This window comes from Melopsittacus undulatus, chromosome 2 (assembly GCF_012275295.1).
Source record: "Melopsittacus undulatus isolate bMelUnd1 chromosome 2, bMelUnd1.mat.Z, whole genome shotgun sequence".
NCBI classification, from domain to species: domain Eukaryota; kingdom Metazoa; phylum Chordata; class Aves; order Psittaciformes; family Psittaculidae; genus Melopsittacus; species Melopsittacus undulatus.
In genome coordinates, this window is record NC_047528.1 from 20596115 (window position 1) to 20617977 (window position 21863).

Sequence of the window (21863 nt, forward strand, 5' to 3'; positions counted from 1 at the left end):
ACCTTTCTAGGCAAAGCGTGACCTAGACTAAATGGCCCAACACCCCGCCCAGCTGAATCTTAAAAGCACCCAATGCTGGGGAATCCAACACTTCCCCAGGGAGGTTATTCCAATGGCTGAGTGCTCTCATTGTGGAAAATTTTCCTGGATGATAACCATGGTGCCGATACTTCTGTTTATGTAAACATTCCTCCAGCAGCTGTCCGTTGGCCATTTGTCAAGAACTAAGTAAGAACTACAAATACAACAGAAGTGTTAGAAAACAAATTTAATTAAGGTCAAAATAATTTGCATTTATATACAAATAGAACAACTATTATAATCTTTGAAGACTTTAATAATCTGAAATGCATTAGTACCTGGTTTCTTCAGCTTGCACCATCCTAGGCACTTTAACAACACAGTTCATGTCCTTCATGTGTTTTGATCTAAACTTACAGCTAGTTCTGAAAGCAGAAATACTTTGCAAATAGCAAGTGCTTTGTGCACCAAAATCACACCATAATAAAGCCATTAATGAAGTATACGTGCTTGTTTTCATTTGCACCAACACAATGCCACTGCAGAACTGTGCTTTGTTGACACCTTCTGTATGCTAGCAGAGGTGTATACTGCAGCAGAGCAAGTGAAGGCACACAGCCCTACTTCATTAGCTTTACTTTTTCAGGCAATTTTGTGTTAAATAGTTAATTTCATAAAGCCATACAGAACTGCATAATGAAGACACAACGAAGACAATGTAATCTTTGTGCTGAAATCCTACGCTAGTGTTCTCTTAATCTCTCAACAAGTACTCATTATATTTTGGACCCAGTGATTATTGTAAAACTCAGCTCACTTCTCCAACAAGTTGGCAGCAACTCGGGCAACTCAAGGGAGGAGAGTTAAGCAGTTTTATTTACTGGCTAGTGTCTAAACTTTAATTGCCAACACCAGCCTTGGTAGTTCAAAAAGTGTAAGAGTTGGCTATAGCTGTTAGCTGTGTAAATATTCATTCCCCTGCCCTGGATAAACAGCACTGTTTTCATCAGTGACAGGGAGGCAATGGTCTTCTGCATTACTTGGAATCATAGAATAGTTAGGCTTGAAAAGGACCTTAAGATCATCTAGCTCTAACCCCCCTGCCCGTTTAAACCCTCTTTACCTTATTGAGCTTCTCCATGATCACAGTACGTAGCTTGGAAAAAAATGCTATCATTCAAACAAACAGGATGTACAATAGTATCATCATGAGGTGGTACTGGTATTTTTTGGTGGAGTACCACTGAGAAGTTCTGCAGAAGTACTCTGCATGATGGATATTAATGGATGTAAGCAGATCATTGATTTTACAGCATATGCTATGTCTGTCTTCATTTTTATGCTACACTCTGTGCGTGTGTAGTCAGTTCCTTTCCTAGAGTTTTCCTTGTGTGAATGTCAACCACTTTACATCATTTTGACTTCTCTACCTAATCTGTTCTGGGGGATGAGAGTCTTACACAACCCACTTGTGCTTTCAGGGATCGAAGCAGTATTGGCTGTCAAACTGTCACATTAAAAAACACATGGCAGTGATCCTTAACACAGTGTTTTATTTATACTTCTGCTGTATATTCCAGAAGCTAATAACTCTGGATAATTTCTGCTTAAAGATCTCAAGCAAAAAGGTGAAGAGTCAATGCAGAAACCAATTTCTAGGTTTGACAGCCTTACCAGTTCGCAGTGTGGCCCTGGGTAAGTCACTTGTCCTCTCTTAATTTTCTTTATCTGTAACAGGGAGGATAATATCTATTGTGGAAGGAGATTCTTAATAGCATTTATAAAGTGCTTTGAAGATGAAATACTGTTGAAGTGCTCATAAATTATGCTGCATTCATTGCAAGATGATTAGATGCATGATTCAGATTTGGTCACCTCATGTCAGGGTTGTTAAAAAAATAATCAAAGACCCACTGCAAAGAAATGCTATTACACCTTTTCACTAGAAGAAACATTAAAGCCAAGTGGAGCCAATTAACTAAAAAACAAGCAGTATCTATGGGACAAAAAAATAGGTCTCTGTATCCAGACCCTAATAAATACAAAATTATAAAAATAAATGTGCAATATGGCCTCTGCAAATTGTAGGCATGGGCCTAACTTCACACTTTGCAAGATGGAAGTAAGTATGACATCTCTGTGTGAAAATCCATTTTAAGAACTAAGTCACAGGCAAGGTCCACACATCATACATTGAACTTGCACAGACACTCTGCTAACTGCAGAGCAGTAAGTCTGCTTACAGCAGGTGCAAGTACTGCCTCCAGCTGGGTTGCTTTCTGAAAAAACTGCCATTTAGTTGAGTCATTTTAAATAGGTTTGGGGGCTTCACCGTTAAAACAGGCCTATTAAGATGTACACAGTGGACTGCATCCTCAGCTGGCACTTTAAAATCATCAAGTCCAACCTTTACCCCAGGACTGCCATATCACTAGGGGCCTCATCTGCCTGGTTTTTGAGCATTTCAGGGACAGTGATCCCAACATTTTCTTGGGCAGCCTGCTCCATACCTGATCACTTTCTTAGTGAAGAAATTTTTCCCTAATATCCAATCTAAACTTCCCCTGACACAGCTTGAGGCTGTTACCGCTTGTCCTATCACTTGTTGCATGGGAAATCACCCACCTCCTCTCTACATCCTTACTTTAATGTAGTTGTAGGGCGTTGATAAGCTTATCAACTTAAAATGATACAAGATGTATCACAATCCACAGCTGACATTCTCAAACTTGAGAAAGTGTAAGTAAGCGCAAAGAGTATCATCCTACCTTATTTTTTTAATCAAGTTGAAAGCAGCATTAAGATCTCCATTGCCAGCCTATTTGCCTAGTTAAGTATAAGAGCTAGCTTTATTAAAGTGCTAAAAAGAGAATGGATATAGAGTGCTACCTATTTAGTGCTTATTGCTGCAAGGCCACTTTGAGATTGCATCTGCAACTGTTGTGTTCTCGCTGTGGTCTCTGTACGACATAATGGTCTCTGCCACTGCATGTCAGATTAGAAAACCCAAGTAGATGAATCCTTTGTTCAACTATCAATGCTTTCTATGCTGGATACTTCTTCAGATACAAGCAGAGCCAAATCCTCCTCGTTCCAGCTTGTGCACAGAAGCCAGCTGTAAGACAGATAAGACATGTATCTTTAGCTGAGATAGTTAAAGGTAGCATGCTGATTCAGCACCAACAAATGCACTTGATAGCTCCGTTATGGCCATCTTCTGTGGCACAAAGCTTTTGAGGTATCCTAGCAAGCAACGACAGTGCTTGCCCCTATTACACCAGTTAGACAATACCATTACTGCTATCTTTGATAAGCACTAAATGACTGATTTATTAGACTGGAACAACTACTCTTTCTGGTCTCAAACAGAAACATTGCACTACAGTATCAAAAGAAAGATTTTAGAGAAAGCTTATTGAAAGTGTAGAATATCTGAAACATTAATGGCAGAAACAAATGAAAAATAACTTTAAAGAATTCATAGTGATGATGGATGCAGTCCTGATTGCAAGATGGACTAAATGATGGTAAATACCTGATATGTTCTGCACAGAAGAGGGTGCTTTCTTAATTTGCTCTACCATACAGCACTCAACTAAAACCTTTGTTAATATAACTGAAGTCCTAATTTTTTTTATGACTCTACTGAAATTTATTCTACACACACACAAGAATCCCTTGGGTCTGAGACCCATCACTACCTCAGTCTTAAGTTACCACTAGTACAACTTGGAATCATAGAATGGTTTAGGTTGGAAAAGACCTTTAAATGAAGTGGCCCAAAACTGAACACAGGATTCAAGGTACAGCCTCACCAGTGCTGAGTACAGGGGTACAGTCACTTCCCTGGGCCTGCTGGTCACACTGTTTCTGATACAAGCCAGGGCACTCCTGGGCTTCCTGGCCACCCTGGGTACAATGCCAGCTTCTCTGAATAGACTGTGTAAAACAATGTAGTGAGACAGGCACAGACTTGAAATTATGTGAAATGTTCTAAATCTACAGCATTATCATTGCCTATTTAAAACTTAAAATGCAGCTGATGTAAAGATAAAGGTGATTGAGATAAAGCCTAAACATTAGGAAGAAAGACAAAAGCAAGGGTATCACCCTCTTAAGAAAAACAGCTTTCCTTTCCTGAGTATAAAACTATCTAATGAAAAGTGATCCTCCTGTCATTAAGATCTATGTTCTAGCATCCTGAAAAGACGTAATTTATATTGGATATAATTTAAAGTGAACTTCACTATTGTGAATACTCATGAATAATGATGTTTCACTGTCAGTATTACTAGATGGTCATTAGGTATGACTAGATACAAAAACTAGAGGCATGTTTTTTAAACATGTCTAGAGGTTTATTCATAAGAGCCTTTACGTTAATGCAGATCTTTTACACATTTTAATAGCACTGGGCCACAAGGTACCCATAAGCAAGAATCAGGACAGATAGCTTTCCATTAAATTCACTGCATTATTGGTGATGTTTATAAATCTCATTAACACCTAGAATACCTCAGATTGCAAAATTAAATTCATGCCTTTCAAGTGATCTGTTATCTTTGCTCTCCATGAAAGGCTTTCCTGTAAAAAAGACCATGTAAAGATCTCAAACCAAGGGACACATACAACATACAGTCAAGGGCACAGCGCAGTACTAGTAGTACATTCAGGGTAGATTTCAGTTTGGGAGAATTAGGTTGCAAGTTCACAACACAGTAGATGGATCCAGGGCCAGAATGGAAATGGTGATAGGAAATCTCCAGCAGAGGTGTAGGGGTGTAGGTGTTGAAAATAGAAGAGTGAAACTAAAGCCCACTAGCAAATACTGAAGTTTGAGAACTGCTGCACTAAATCAGTCAGCTTCAACACATGTCAAAATAGAAATTACTGCCAAAAGCAGTCAGAAGCACACTCTTGATTCATACTTACCATAAGGCAGCCAGTGGAATTAGACAAAGGCCTGCTGACAGAAGGAAGCTAAAGCCTGAAAACCATGCAACAGTAGCTGCATAGAGAATATTAAAAACTGAAAATGAAATAGTGCCGACCACAACTTCTAAACAGGCAATGCAAGCAAACACAGCACCTGCCGAAAACAAATGAATGAATTACAAACAAAACAATATAAAGCCAAACCCCCTTCAAAGTACTGAAGTTTCAAAACTTACTTTGAAAGATCTAGCTACAGTATTTTAGCTGGTATGCAAGTATCAAGCACCCAAATATCATATGTCTTCGCTATCTTCTGTGGGGACTCCTATAAAAGACTTGTTTTTTGAATAATAAAAACCCCAACCAAGCAAACAAAATAACTCCAAAACCCAAAAAAACAATTTCCCTGATCAAAACAATTTTTCTTTGCCACTATTATGTCACCTTACCTACTCTCTTGAACCTGCTTATTACATGAAGTTTAAACTGCTCACCTCAGCTAACCACGTCCTACACATCTAATCCCTTATCTTTTCCCATTCTCCTCCCAATTTTCACACTTTCCTGTTTCTTCCTTCTCTAATTTTCACTCTTAACATGTGGAAAAGGCTCTGATGCAACAAAGACTGCTGGTTCAGCACATAACCATCTCCACCGTTTTGAAAAGAAACAACATTTTTTTGCACTGAACTAACCCGTGGAGTGGCAGCCTATCCCATCAGTCTTCTCAAAACACATTTTCCCAAGCTGCATTTATATTCATGGGACCATAAACAAAATCACAACAGGCAAGAAGAAAAGGATGACCAGAGGCAACCTGATTCCTGCATCAAACTACTCAAAGTAGCTAAAGCCCTGAAGAATGCCAGAAACTGCAAAACCAGAGGAGCATGTTAGCAGAGTTAAGTACAAAGAGATCTTTGTTTTAGTGTGTAAAGATTTAAAAAGATAAAATGAAATAAATTAGGAGAATACTTCTAGAAAGTTTATGCTCCTTAAAAGTGAAATAAAGGATACTAGAGCCATAAGGAAAAGACTTTGATAAGTAACATGTTACATCTTTTAGAGCGCGTGAAGGCACCAGTGAAGCCAGGTACATAGCTCAGGATCCGAATCTAATTGTTTTCAAGTGCTTTGAAGGTTGACCACCTACTGCTTACCTTTCTAGATTGTTAAGTGTGACATTGACTGAATAACAGAAATATCTCCCCCCCCTGCATGCCAAATCTTGTGAATATAAAAGCTCTTGTAAAATCGCAGCGGTATAAATCTTGAGTACTCCTCTGCTTCAAGTTCCTCAAGGTCTTTATTTTTAAAGCAGTATCTCCTTTGAAGGTTGAAACTTGCAGTAGTTTAAAAGCATGTTGTTTATATTAAATCCAAAAATCAAAATCCATGAATATCATTACAAAGGGTCATATTATATGGAACTTTATCATAAAACAGGGTCATATTATATGGAACTTGAAAGAAAAGCAGTCTTAAAATGCCAGTATACATCTGTTTGTTTAAAGGTAATCTTGGTGCATCCCTGCTCTGAAATAGCATATTATTGTATTGTTTAAAACCAAATTCTACTCACCCTGTTCACCAGTGAGAACCACTTTTGAGAGCATGGCTCGGAGAACAGGAATAGGCATAAAGCAGAGCAAAGATGGTACTCTTACTGTAAGACAATGAATCAATCATGAGATATTAAAGTAAAAAACCCTATGGTATTTTACCAATACACTGCAAATGAATGTCATATACTTCTGAATGCTCAGTTCCCCATACAGTAAAAAGGAATAGAAAAGTCAAAGTGCACTGAGACACAATTATCCAAGTGCAGAGAAATCAGTAAATCTAATATATCCATATGAACTTAAACCAAATCATAAGCAAGTAATTCCATTCTCTCTCCACACATTTAATATTTTAATTATATCCAAAATCAGTCTGACCAACCTTGTATATTTTACCTCTCTATAACCTTTCAAGATGGTAAGTCCAATATCTACCAATTGCACTCACTACAGATAACATAACAGTATTTTCGTGTATGTTGTTGACCATGAAATAACTGATTCCAAACTCACCTAAAAACATGAGCAGGGTAGTTCTGGCAAAGGCAGCCATGACCATTCCTCCAATGTAAGAAAATATCCCGATAAAGACAATATAAATGTCTTTGAGACATTTAGAAAATAAGTAAACACCAAAAAAACTGGTCAGAGAGATAGAAGTGGAGGCAGCTGCTCCATATCCAATGTATACTTCATCCCAGCAGAGTGGCTCATCTAGTTCATACAGTGTAAAAAGTGAACTCCCACCGGTTGCAGTAAACAAGTACATCATAAATATGAAAAGCAACACAATTATTAAAATTCTCTTCTTATAAGGGGCAGTTTTAAAAAGCATGTACACTCCAGAAAACGTCTCTTTAAGAAGTTCTTTACAGGATCCTGGTGCCTCACGCTGGAATTCAGATACATCTACCGTTTCTTCCAGAAAAAATATAATATAGATAATATTAACAACATGAAGCAGAGATGCTGTCACAAATGTCCATGTAAAGCCTATTCCTCTTAGAATATAGCCAGATGACAGTCCTGCCAATCCAGACACAATTCCAAAAATCAAATCCACCACAGCTATTCGTGTTGTTTTCTGCTTCTCATCCTGACACACATCTGCTATATAAGCAAAGCCTCCTCCAAGGAAAGTTGCTATACTCCCAAACAGCCCACTGATAAATGCAACCGCAAATAGGATAGAGAGTGACAAGGAAAAATATGATATTACAGCGAGACAAATATTAGCAACCAAAGTTCCCACTGATGGTAAAACCAAAGACCTTTTGCGTCCCTGGCGATCCCCGTTAGCTACAATGACAAAGGCAACTATGAGGCTCGGAACTGCCCCAGTTAAGTCTAACTGCATATTAAAAACAGAGGTTTTTTCTTGAGCTACCTGAAAAGAGAAAACAAAAATCATTGTAAATACTACAATGCATTGGAAAAAAAAATCATATAATCTATAATAATGTTAGACCTGCATAATGATTAGCATGCAATATAATGAATAGTACAGTACATGTTTATAGATTATAAATTATGTTATTATAAAACAGAATACATACAATATATTTTTATAAGATTATGTGACATGCTGTTCTAAAATACAGTACGTTATGTTTATGAGAATGCATATTACAGTAATTGTTAAAACAAGGGAATTGCATATTCAAAGACTCCTGCTTTTGTAATTTTACCTTCAATATTCCTCAAACATCCCTTATTACATTTTAAGCCAGTACTTGCTTCTTAAGATACAGACTTACTAATACACTTGACAGGGAAGTTTCAATGGAGGCAAGACAACAATTCTTTTGAACGTGCATTTACAAGAGCACTAACAGTACTGGTGCTTACACGGCAAGTATCTCCTTCAGTACAAGGTATGGCAAAAGGACATTTCCCTTGGAAATTGGTAGTAAAACAGATTTTCATTAGGGAACACACCCCATGCTCCCTACTCACAGGAGATCATTTTTCCTCCAAAATAATTGTACTGAGAGAGGTTACAAGAAACAATCCACTGACTAGCACATCATGCAAGTAAACAGATCAGCAATTACTCTGACATCCCTGAGTACAAAATGAGTAACAATACCCACAAATGTGAAACACAGCATTAAAAATTATACTGACTCACAGATATGTAAATTAAGTATTCTTTAAAACACTGGAAAGCTCTGGGTTCAGAAACTGTCCAGATCAACATTGTCTCTATAGATATGCTACAGTTGGTATTCAAATAAGGAATAGCAGCTAATACTATGACAATAAACTGTAAACATCCATTATGGGAAAAATTTATTTTTAACAGAAGTGTAAAAATCAAATGTAGCTGAAAAACAATCAATTAACAGAACAGGAATGGCTGCAGGAAAAAAAAAAAGAACTGAAGAAAAGATTATAATAATAAAAAACCCCACTATCAAGTTATGAAGCCAGCTCAGCAGGCCAATTCAGATCTTGCTTTCAATGCATGAATGCAGGCTAGACAGACAGAGCCATGACAGCCCTCTCAAAGACAATCACCTAATCAGACAGAAAAGTAACAGGGGAAAAGATTGTAACTTCATTCATACACTTTACTCTCTGTAAGATAAACTTTTAGATGCAGAGTAAAGTCACTATGAAAGTTTTCCTGCAGTTTTCTGAGGTATCCTGCTGACTTGGGCAGGGGTTGCACTCATCAGTCAACAGCAGGTACAGCCATGTAAGTCTTCTCAAGTCATTCTCAGCCTGTATTCAAGCCATCTACATACCACATTTCAGGTGTTTCCTCTGCAGCAAACATAATCCTCACTGAGTAGCATTTAAAAGATGAAAAAAACTCTAGATTTTCCAGGAATGTACTTTGGGCAATTTTAAAAGCTGCTGAATGCTTTATATATACATATTTATAATTTAAGGGCAAAGACCATGAGTTTCTAGTTAAATCTCTTCCTTTTTTGAACAGGATACCAAGTTTTATTGCAAGATGAAAATTCAGTTGATACCAGGGCCCTCAAGGAAAGCACTCAAGATCCCCAGCACTCTGGAGTCTTTTACTCTCTTCATGTTATCTGACTACCTTAGGACTTATGGTGGATTAGTCTACTGGCCAGCACTGTTGTCACCCTGGAAGTGTCAAAACCATAAAGACTGAACAAACCAAGATGGAAAATGCTATTCTGATCTTTAACTGCTCCCCTGCTGACAAGATCACTTGATGTAGTTACAGGCACTGCTTCTTTACTAGGATCACCATGTTCAAAGACATGAGTGTCAAACAAATGCTAATATATTAGAAATAAGACTAAATCTTATGTATCATCTTAACCACACAATACAAGTATTATTGCCAAATCATAACGAAGTGGAAAACGGAAGGAATAAAGCAGCAAAGACTTGGGCTTCATTATGTTGGAAGTAGTTGACAACATTAGGAACATGGCAACACACCCAGATACTGCAAATGACCATAAACTCGCCAACATAAATTTGTCTACTGACAAGAACACTAAAAGACAGAAGTATAGGAAAACTCTATTTAGAGTGTAAGGCACTCAACTGTCTATTTTTTTATGAAGTCAATGGAAAGAAATATAGAAAATGATAGGTCAAAACTTCAGCTTCTTTAAAATCATGTAACTTACTTTAATAATCTGTGGAACTACATAAACTTGAAGAGAAATGTCTAGGGATTTTAAATCTACAAATGCACTCTTCTTTGAAAAAAAGTTGTACTCGTGGTGAACAGAAATAGTTCTTAAAGTCACAGATTTCAAAACGTAAAGTATGAAAATGAATAAGCAATTTGCTTATATAAGGATTATATTAAGAGAGAAGTGTAGAGCCGAAGGCTGAACAATGCACAGGACACAACAAATTAACAGGCTCATAAAATTAAAAATGCATGGATTGGATCATAAAAAAGATGGATGATAAATAATGTTTAATGACATAGCTCTTTCTGAGCTAATGCAAAAAAAAAAAATAATTATCCACACCAGTGATTAAACTGCTTCAGCTTGTATTCAAATTCCTTTTGAATGCATTTTATTGTAAAATGACTAATTTCCTTCATATTGTAGGAAATAATTAATCTAAATGCTGCAAAGACTATCCATTTTGAAGTATATTCTACTTTCTTGCAGGCTCCAAGTGATTTTTGTCTTCATTTTCCTTTTACATTTTACTTTGAAATAGGTGTAATTCATATAAAGCTTCTCCATTCTCAGAAGGGAAGGATTTATACTAAATCAGTTACTAAGGGAGGTGTTTTTCAAAATGTTAATGCCAAACAGGGCCTGTTGGGAACACTCCTGGCAGCAAAATTTACAACATCCATAAACATAAGTTAGTTAGGATGGTCTTGGAAAATCCAGAACACATACTTCATATATTCTTAGGAAAGGGGTTGGGGTCTAGTTACTGAATCTACTCTTTGACCCAAGATTCAGAGTCTTTTACACAGGAGTAATTACTCAGCACAGAGATAAGGTTCCACTGAAATTAATGGGGATTTTGACCGGTTTATATTCTTGTACTATGCAACTAGTGCGGTATCAAAATGCAGGCAAGACATCCAGACAAGAGCGTACTTGTTCAAAGGCTCATGCACTGCTGGCAATCACTGAAATAGAGGGAATAGAAGGAATGAATTTGGCAGGAAAGGGAAATAAAGAGGTTCTATTGGCCATTATTCAACTGCTGTCTTGAAAGAGTCGTGTTAAATACCAAACTAATTATAGTTTGTAACCTTTATCCCAAAAAACCTGCAATTTGTAAATTCACTACTATATTACACAGAGACGCTACCTAAACTTCAGCTGAAATTAAGTACTCTGCTTTAATGTTTTCAAAAAGAAATATGAAAGTCTTATATCCTGAACCATAAGTGGTAACAATCTGAAAATCAGGTTGAATTTGGGAGGTTTCTGGCAAGTGCAAAGTGCAGAAATGTCTGTGGGTTTCTTGACGGGCTCTGTGGTTAGAACTGTACGCACCATGGATGGTTTTCTTAGAGCTGCTCCTTCTGCACGACAAAATGCCGAACAGACAGCACCCAAAGTGGAGCTAATACTAAAGTAAACACTTTTCGGAAGTAAAGTGCAAGCATTCCTCAGACAATAATGGTTATTATCTCCAAATCAATTCCAGTGGGTGGCATATGGCTGATTGGTCAGCTGAGGAAAGAGTGCTGGACTACAATTCTATTGACCTTTTCCCTTGAACATTTCACTAAGGCTGGCTTCTGTCGCATAAGAAAGAACCTACTCCATGTTAAAAATCTTGAATTATTTCTTTGAACACCTTCAGCCATGAAAAGCATTTGTTTACATATTATAAACAGGACAGATAAGCTCAGGTGCTCAGTCTTGTGCATACGTAACAGCAGATTCAATTCTGAGATGTGAGCAAAAATTTTCAAGTGCCACCTTTTAAGCAGCATAGGGGAATGCCGATGACAATTCCATCTTCTGAGCAATTTACTGTCTGAGTCATCTACTTTTCTGACCCTACAGTGGTTTCATGTTCCACTTGATCCAACCTAGCTGCCACTTGCTGCCAAGGATGGTTTCTGTTGCACCTCTTCTGGAAATGTGTTTCCTCTGCCATCACCCTGCTAGAAACAGCAACCATGTGGCCACACAGTGTGTCAGAGCAGTGGCTGCTTCAGAAAAAAAAGCAACACTCAAAAAACAACAAACTCAAAAAAAAAAGAAAAAAAAAGAAAAAGAGCTTTCTGTTGGGTCAGTGCCCCAGTTAAATCCAAATCATAACCAGTAAGTGCATAACTGCAAGACACAACACATGAGGGGAATAACAGGGAAAAAGGGAAAAGGAAATATCACATATGATCATCTTTTCTGCTGGGTGTCCATAGTTAGCTCTGCTTAAATATAGCATTAAAACTGCACTAGAAGTGCAACAGAGGAGATTCCAACCAACAGTTAGCTATCCAGCATGCTGAACCCTATGAAAAAGTGCTAAAAATGTAATTGCCCATGCAGTGCTGTCACCTTGATGTCTTTGCACTTCAACAAGCCAGGCTAGTGTTCTGAATGGTAAACCATAAATTGTGTTTGATTGTCCAAAGATCAGTTATTTTTTCCCCCCCATTTTAAATTTACAGTTTAAAAAAAAAAATTGAATCTCTCCCTTTCCTCATCCTTGTAAGTCATCTGAAATAAATATATTCTAAACTAGATCTCATTCCTAAAAATTACAGGCATTTGCTAAACTTCACATAGTCACAAAGAACGTAGAAGTCGCAAAAGACAGACTGATGGCTCATGAACACATGCACAAGTGCTAACAGGAAGGAGGACCCCTCAGCTGTACCTACTGTAATGTCAGGCCAATGCCAGTTTGGGCCCAGACCTCCAAGATGATTTTCAGCTCGTATGAATTTATCTCAGTATCTGTCTGGAGACAAGTTATTGCCTTTAAAGCACTCAACTACCTACAGTGTAATACAAAAACAGTGAGACAGTAGTGACAGTGGGTTACAAAACCGTTGCTTTTCTGTATATAAAAGGTTAAGTAAGGTAATATAAAAGAGGGTGACTGAGACAGCATGTCCTGGCTCTAAGTTTATTTACAATTATTACTTATTTTCCCCCTCTTACCTTCTGCTTGATATAAGCCGGGCTACTTTTATTCTGCTCGCAGTGGCTGATACTGCTATTGCTTACAAAAGTGGAATTGTATTCTTCCTCCCAGAGCTGCCGGTAGATGAATTGCTGCACCAGCGGGCTCGTCAGGGAAGAGGCAAACACATAGATGAAAATGACAGGCTCCACAAACAAAACCTTCCTCATTTCTGGGACTAGTGTTTAATCCTGTGTATCAGAAAAAAAGCAATTACTCCCAGGACGTGGAAGCACACCCTACCCGCCGGCACGCTGCGCTGACAGCCTCTACCCGATAGGAGACCCCATCACCGAGACCCCTCCACAGCGTACCTGACCGACACGGCACAGCACTGCCCTCCCGCCCCCCACTGCCCGCTCTCTGCCGCCCCGCACCACACTGGCGCCGGGCGGAGGTCAGGCAGTGCCGGCGGTGCGTGACACCGAGAGGCGGGACGAGGACGGCAGCCGCGTCCCTCAGCGGAGGAGTGTCCCCAGTGTACCCCGCTCCCTGTCACCGCCCCCCGCGGCCGCAGAGAGGGCGAAGCCGGGTGTCCTTTAGCCTCGTGCGGCCTGCGGGCTGGGCGCTGGTGCTGGCGGGCCTGGGCTGGCCGCAGAGGGAAGCCTCGGCCTGGTGGCGGCCCCGGGGCAGCCCTCACCCGACGGGGGGAGAAGGGTGTTTGTACCCGTGCTGTGAGGCGTGGGTTGCTGCTGGAAGTCGCTCCGGCTCAGCAGTTCGGTGATGTCAGCCCCGAGCAGCGGCGTGCCAGGCACTGCTCCGCGCAGTGTTTACCGCGACACAGAGCTCGTTTTAGCCACTTACGCAACGAGGATCTTTCTTATCAGCAGCGCCTGTGCCCTCATTTCACACGGCGCTGGTGAGCCCGGTGCTGCCTCAGCTGCTGCCCGCTGCTCGGCTTGGCCCGGTGGGGTCAGCCGCCCGGAGCACGGGAACACTCAGCCCGAGGGATGGGAGCAGCCTGCCTGGGGACCAACGCGGCCCTCTTCTGGCCAAGGAGGAGGCTGTGGGCTGTGTCTGCTCCATGCTGCCGTGTTTGCCTGCTCTCATCTGACATAATTTAGAGGATTTATTGTAGATACTCCCTTTTCATACGCTGGCCTCTTTTCGGGCTGCGTATAAGCAACATTTGTTAGCCTCTAACTGGACTCTGGTTACTACATCTCATTCTCTCTGAGCCTGATATTGTTGCATGTCGGGAGAAGTGTGGTGTGTGTCTCTGTGGAACAGCTGCTGTGGCACACGCTTTGGCTCTACAGGAAAGGTCATGCTGGTGCAGATCCACAGTCATACTCTTTATGACATCTGTCCACCTTGATGGAGGGAGCACACCGTGGCACTGGAGCTGTAAAGCTTGAGCATGTATTTTGTTGTACAAACTACAGAAGCCTTGTCAGCTCACTGATGGTGGCTGCTTGTTGGGTTACAGACAGTGGTTTCTCTCTGCTTTGGGGTGGGGTGCTCGCAGTACCCCTGTTCTCTTTGGTGCACTGTTATCTTAAGACACTGAGTAGTGGTTCTGGCCTCCCTGCAGGTGTGGTACAATAAGAGGTGACATAGTTGGAGAGTCCCAAAAGACCTCTCAGTCTTAAATACTGTTTTTCAATTCTAAATCTTGCAAAAAATCATATTTGCTAGAAGGACATCAAAACTTAGAGGTTCCCTGATATTTGTTTTTCTCTTAAAACAAGAAGTGAAGTTTAATAACTTCATGAATATTCAGTTCCTTCATAAACTGATTTGAAGGCAGATTAACTGTAACATGGGTCATATGATCTTGGGTAAAGCTTTAATTTGTTTCACTGTCATGTGACATGACATTTAGCCCCAAACTTAGGGACAACACTGGCCTGTCACGTGTCTTTTAGCATAGGATTGACCCAATGTACAAGCTCAGTGGCCTTGATAATTTACTCCAGAGGGTGAGCTGGTTTGGCCTGGCGTGTAGGCCTGCTCACAGAGACACACAGGCAGAGTGATTCAAAAGAAAAGCTCTCCTCTGCCCTGAGATCAACTGTAGAGTATTGTCCTCCTTGATCTTGCCAGGTCCAAAGTCTGATTCACCCTGTGACAATAATTTGTCTGTCACAAGGTAAAGCGAAAGTGGTCATGTGAGTGTTGCACACATAAATGGGCTGCTAGACAAGCAGGGCGGTTCAGGTCACTCAGCCAGCTGTCAACATTTATTCAGATGTGGTGAAGAAAGGACTAAGCCTGTGAGAACTTTGTGTTGTTCCACAGAGGGATACTGTCCAGAACCCCATTAGGTTTCCTGCTAGATCCAGCTGTTCTGAAGAGCACATTGCTCATGAACACAATCCTCTGAGTACAGCCTAGGTTGCTGGGAAAAACTTGTTTTAGCTGATAGTCGCTTCAGAACAGCCTTCACAGTGCTAACAGAGCTCTGGCTCTGTGCTCTGGGGAGGGGGTGGTCCTCTGGTTCTGTCCTTCCTACCTCCAGTAACTGTGTTTATGCTTGGGTTTGCAGACCCAAGTTCCTCCAGCAAAGCTGTGGCCTTAGCAATGCTGAAGGCAAGGTTGCAGCATGAGCTGGCCCCTCTAAGCACCTGATTATCTTTGTCCAACAGCTTGGAGCCTACTTACAAGTATCTTCTAGTGCTCATATCCACCCCCCATGCAGGTGCACTGGAACAGACATGGCCTTCCCTTGTTCTCAGTCCACTTCTAAAAGGGGAACTAAAAGCAACAGATGTGAGTGAACTTTTAAGATCAGGCTTAGCTGGGTGATGCTTATCATTTGAAGCAGAGCATTTCCAAGTTACAAAAAAACCATAGCAAACTAGCTATCCCTACCACCAATATTCATGTTGCCCCAAATATGAGTGACAGGCTGGTGAACAGACTTCACAAAGGTCACAGGCATGTGGTGGTTTCAGCTTTGCTGTTTGCCATATTTATTAACATCCTCAGTGTGTGAAGAATTGAAGGAGTGAATGTATTCACTGTAGAGGTCAAGCTTTTGCTGAGCATTTGCTAAACTTCCAATAAAAAAAATCTTAAAAGCCAAACAGATTACTAGTCTTTGAAGGTAGTATGTTGCTTATGTGTCAGCACATGGGAAAAAGGAGACATATAACGAAGTTTGAAATCCAGAACATTAGAAGGCTTTTGAGATATCCCACCAGCCCTGGTCAAAAGGCAAAGACATTACATTACTTTCAGTGATAGAAATCTTCAGACAAAGCCTCCTGCACTTCCGGGAATTATGCATAAATTATGTGCAAGATATTGACATTCAGTGATTGCTTATTGCATTCTCAGGCAACTTTGTTGCTGAAAAAAAAAAAAAAGAAATTATATATATATACGTATATAAATACAAACACCACCCCTGGAAATCATTAATACTAAAAACATTTTTTTCTAGCAAATTATTTTGATGAAGTTGGAGACATTGTGGAGATCTGGATAGTCACATTTCTTTGCTGAAAAAGTAGCACTTTAATAAATAGTATTGTCATGTACCACAATTTTAATTGCCTTCTAAGAAGTTAGGTACTTTTTAAAATTGAAGCAACTTTAATTTTCCATGTTAGTAATCTACAGAGATCATGGAAAATCTTAGCCTTCTACAAATTATTTGTGCATTACAGCATAACATCAGGAAGTGCCGTATCTACTGATATTCACCTCATGTTTTCAAGGCTATCTTGATAACAGTGGTTAACACAGAAAAAGAAACCTGAAGAGGGAAGAGAGAAGCATGCTTTCTGCAGAGAGCTGATTTTGTACAAAATGCAGTTCTGCAGAAATCTTGTGTACCCACAGTCTTGCCCATGAGCATAACGAATGGAGATACATGAAGGAAGTTCTCCAAATGGTGCTGTGGGGGAAGGGAAAAAGGGATAAACTGTGTAATTCCTCAGGGGCATGCCTGGGTTTAGATGCAACTGTTTGGCTTTTTTTTGTTATAGCTGAGTTGATTGCTGAAGTTTGGATGTAAACCCTGACAACAAACAGCAGTAATGAAGATTCAAATATGAGACAGAAAGAAAGAATGATTAAGGAATATTTGTGCAACAAATCCCACCTCACAGTTTTAAATGCCTCTCTTTTGTAAAAGAGGCAAGGAGAACTGTTAATCATCATCCAACCCAGAGGAAATCTGTGCAGGACTCGTGTCACTAATTTCCGTTCACTGCAGATAATCACTGATTTTCAGGGCCTAAAATGGCATCTCTGATCTTCGATTATTTACACAGCTAAAGGCACCTGCCTCAGCAAGTGGTGGCTGACCTGCAGCCCAAGTAACTCAGAGAGGCCTCCGTGCCTCAGCTCACACCTTCACCACCTTGCCCTCCTGCTGGCCCCATCCAAGATGCGTAGCATTTGATCTATAGCCCCAGAGGTAACTAAAAGACACAGATAATCATAAATAATAACTTTTTTTTTGTTTTGCAGTCCAGAATATTTAAAACAATGTGACTGAGTTCAACTCGTACGGAAGAAAGTGCTTGAAAGGTATGGGCAAGGACATCCACCAATCCTGTGTAGCTGAACATGGAATGTTGTTTTGAACCATTCTCTCTCAGCATGAGCAGAAATGCTGACTGTAGTCTCCATGCCATGTGGTACTTATTACTGTTAAGTGATGTGTTGAAAATTTATGCTTGTATGAGACCTCAGACACATTAAGGCACAGGATATATTTATTTTCTCTGAATTAGATAATCTTAACAGAACCAGTGTTCTCGCTGGCCTCTCTTGCACACTACATGACAGCATCCATTTCCAAATCACAGAATCACAGAATCCCAAGGGTTGGAAGGGACCTCGAAAGGTCATCCAGTCCAACCCCTCTGCAAGAGCAGGGTAACCTAGAGTACATCACACAGGAACTTGTCCAGGCGGGCCTTGAATGTCTCCAACACAGGAGACTCCACAACCTCCCTGGGCAACCTGTTCCAGTGCTCTGTCACTCTCACAGTAAAGAAGTTCTTCCTGATGTTAATGTGTTAAATGGTGTAGTTTATTCTGTATTTTTTCTTTTCAGTTATTTCCCTCTCATACTCATGTATTTGCAAGTCTGCATTGCTCATCTCCAATTGTTTTATACCTCAGATTTAGACATTTTTGTCGAATGCCCTTCCTCCTGTGGCTTTTCTGCTTAGATGATTCAGTGGAGAAGAATTTTGCAGTTGGGTTCTGGTGCAGCTTATGCAGGCAGCTTGTTGCAGTTTTGTCTAGTTCAAAATAAAGCAAACAGGAGCTGTTAGACCTGCTGTGGCTGCCTTTCAGGGTTCTTGAATACTTGAAATTTATTTTATCAGCTGTTTAGTTCTAGGTTTTTTTTTTCCTGTTTTACTTTCATTTACATTTATGTACTAGACATGATGATAGTTTTTCACTGTAGATAGGTGATGAGTCTGATTGTATTGCTTTAAGGCAGAATTTCTACTGAGCTGTTTTGCAGCTCCAATTTAGCACCTTAGTCTCACTTCGCAAAACTGCTTTGAAAAATAACTACTGGTAATGCTGTCCTGCCTGTTGCTCTCTGTCCTTTCCCTGCAAAGCTGCTTATTGGGTGGGGATGATAAGCAGTGGGCTGGAGATATCCCTGGTTACCATGAGTCAGCAAAATGCTTGTCTTTCTGGTTTGTATTACACTTCACCCATTTGCAGAACTGGACAAAGGCAGCCTTCTGCATAGAAGAATATTTTAATCTGAAACATTAGGATTATTTCCTTTTTCTAATGTTTTTATTTTATGTAAACATCTCCTCAAAATGAGGAACTGAAAGTAAGCAGCTGAGGCAGGGCTGGGATGGCTGTGTCTGAGTCACATGTTCTATTGCAGGAGGCTGTTAACTTTTATGTGCTCTTTAAATTTTGCTGAAGAAAAGTGCTTTTCCAGTTTGCTGAAGAAAAGTGCTTTCACTCTAGTAAGTTGGTGGACTGGCCACCTACATTCTTTTTTCAGAGGTAAGGACTTACCTAGCATCACACTCAAGAAAAGCAACTGTGTTTTGGGGAGCTTTACCAAGACCAGTAAGAAGAATTCAGTGTATTTAGGATACAAGTATGTAAGTGAGCACCATCAGGAAGACATCCTGGTGGTGAGAGTAGATGAGTTTTTCTCATTTTCAAACGCCAGTGGGAGATTTGCTGTGGTTCTTTCAAGGGACTGTGCATCAGGCAGATGCACAGATTGATGGTGAGCAGCACAGTATGAACTCTAAGCCAGGTGACAATGGCTCCATCACTTGAAGGAGGTTGAATTAGGGTGAGTGGGACTGTGCCTCTACCCCAGATGGGCATAGCTGATCTCGTGTGTTCTTCCCAGTTTTAGATTTTTAGGTGAAAAAAAACCCAATTGGTATCACAGGGAGAACCTGTGAAAGGTTTCAGTGGAAGCAGGGTTCCACCCTTCCTTGGTTTGGTTTAGGTGCTAATGCCATTTTTCCTCACCAATGAACCACCAAAATTTCTCTTTACATTCAAAGCAGCAGATGACGCAATTATCAGCCTTTATTCCGATCCATCAGAAAATACCGAAAAGCAACATTTTCCTCCTTTTCCTAGCATCTCTCCAGATCTGTTCAGAAAGATCTGCAAAGTAGTGTTCACTGTGCCCTGTTACTTCCTTAACTAAAATATCTCCTTCCTCAGCATGATTCTGCAGTGTATTTGTACACATAAACGTCACTGGGTATTTGTGCCAGTTAGAGTTATCTTTTTGTTTGAAATAGTTGTGGGGACAGTGCATTTGCTATGTATCCTAGGTGTCTCCTAGGTATCATTGAACAGCAGCAGCAAATTCCCTGGATTCTTCAGATTACCATAATGCTTGAAGCAGTTTTTTCATGTAACTGTTTTCAGACAAGTTCCTTGCAAGATTTCTTATACAGAAAGATGGGGTAATATTGTTGAGAAGAATACGGCACTTGGATACAGCTTTAGGCGTCACAATATATGAATCTCTTCTAGAATAGTACTGAATGTTATTTACTGCTTCTACAGGGAAAGTAAATAATAAAGCAGCTCCATTCCTTTGGAAACTGGGCCACATTTAAGGGCGAGGTATTCAGTTTATCCAGTTTCATGAGAAGTGTGAAACCACAGTTTAAGCACCTTAAACAAGTCCTTCAGTGACCTAGTAAACCTGACAACCTTACTGTGACAGATGAAGTTCCTGGTTCAAAAAGTTCCCAAACTGCTGATTCCTGGAAGCAGGGAAGGTACACTGAGAACAGTCACCATGTTTGCTTGTTTTTCATCCTGTTTCCTGAGCATCTGTTATTTGCCATTCTCAGAAGGGAATTTGAACCAGATGGGCTTTTGTCTACTCAATAGGGCCATGCTTATTTTAGTAGGATTTTGATGCTGATAGAAGAATAGGGGTAGCATTTTGAGAAGGTTTCAAAAAACCTGGGAGAATAACATGGGATATACAAATTACTGAAGACACTCAAATATGGTTGCATGAAGATGCACACTTTGGGTTATAACGTATACAGTTACTTACAAACAGCCTTGCTCTGAATTATTCAGCTGTATAAATGCAGGACATTGCATAAAATCCTGGAGAAACTTTCAGTTCCCTGCATGGGCCTGAGTGTATTGTATCTTTCTATGAGAAGGTACAAGTATTTTCCAGATATCTCTGTTAGTGACTTTCTGAACCTGATAAGAAGTTGCTGAGCATTAAGCTTGCTTCACTGTGGGCAGCAAATTTTGCCTTCTAGCTATTTTTAACATGAGGTTTGTGGCAGGGAAACAGAAAACCAGTTATAAAGTGTTTTTGCAAAATGCAGTTGATGGTGACAGCGTGCTGTACAGACAGTGAAACCTCTTGTTCGTAACTATGCTGTCTGCTCTTCCTGGGTGTGTTTGTGTGACGTGCCCATGGCTGCTAAGATTGTTTAATGTGGAAAAGACTTTTCTAGTAAACCAATTAGTGCCTTGATTGCAAATTCTATTTGGTAAACAGAAAAAAAATACTGTCTGGCACTTGAAGGTCTTTTTTTCTTCTTTTCTTCACAGTTGGCTGTTGTCTGCTACTGATTCTCATTCTTGTTGACTAGGTCATGAGGCTTTTCTTCCTTGCTACTCCATGCTCCTTGCTACCCTGTGCCCTCCTTTGGTACATTTTCTGCCCAGTTTCCTACATCCCTTCTACTCTGACCACTTCTCTTCAGCTGAAGCCTCGTGCTGGCCTCAGGTAGCTCCTGTCTCCCAGCATGCCTGCAGCCTGGGAATACCTACTTTTTTTTTCCATCTATTATTCCTTAGCACTGGCACCTCAGAGAAGCAGCTGGGCTCCCTTCCATAATTGTTTCCAACTGTTTGCAGATGCATTAGGCATATGAAGCCTGGAAGAATGAAAAGGAGCTAGAAACCAAGAAGATGAGCTGTCACCAGCAGAACTGGCTGTTCTGCATGAAACCAGCCTTTTACCTTTGCTTTTGCTTTTCATAGGTTTTGCTTTCTTGCCTGTACTACTGCATCTGCATGTTTCAAGGTTGGCCCTCCAGTCTCTGTGTTGAAGTGGTTATATCTTCTAATACTTTTTTTTTCTTTTTAAAATCAAATAAACTGTTTATTCTATGCTGAGAAAAATTCTTTTACAAGAATGACATTTTAAACATGAATTTGTATTCATTCTCCAGGACAACACAGGAAAAGTTCCTCTTTAAAAACTCAACATTTCTGTAATTTTTAAAACAGGAAGACAATAGTAAAGACATCACTAAATGT

The 21863-nt window shown here is 40.1% G+C and overlaps 1 protein-coding gene across 1 annotated transcript; it reads right to left on the minus strand.

Annotated features, from left to right (window-relative positions):
- Window positions 1-260: 260 nt before the first annotated feature.
- On the minus strand, window positions 261-13868 carry SLC46A3 (solute carrier family 46 member 3). Its single transcript, XM_005149778.3, has 6 exons — window positions 13813-13868; window positions 13124-13336; window positions 7035-7908; window positions 6539-6622; window positions 4954-5110; window positions 261-3136 (listed from the first exon to the last, which is right to left on the minus strand). Exons 2-6 carry the CDS (start codon window positions 13313-13315, stop codon window positions 3049-3051), a joined length of 1395 nt encoding a protein of 464 aa, XP_005149835.1. The 5' UTR covers window positions 13316-13336; window positions 13813-13868; the 3' UTR covers window positions 261-3048.
- Window positions 13869-21863: the final 7995 nt, after the last annotated feature.

Coding starts and splice junctions, on each gene's coding strand:
- SLC46A3 (XM_005149778.3), bottom strand. CDS start 13,315: ATGAGGAAGGTTTTGTTTGTGGAGCCTGTCATTTTCATCTATGTGTTT. Junction 7,909..13,123: donor CGGCTTATATCAAGCAGAAG/GTAAGAGGGGGA, acceptor TTCTCTTTTCAG/GTAGCTCAAGAAAAAACCTC. Junction 3,137..4,953: donor ATTCCACTGGCTGCCTTATG/GTAAGTATGAAT, acceptor TCTGTCTTACAG/CTGGCTTCTGTGCACAAGCT.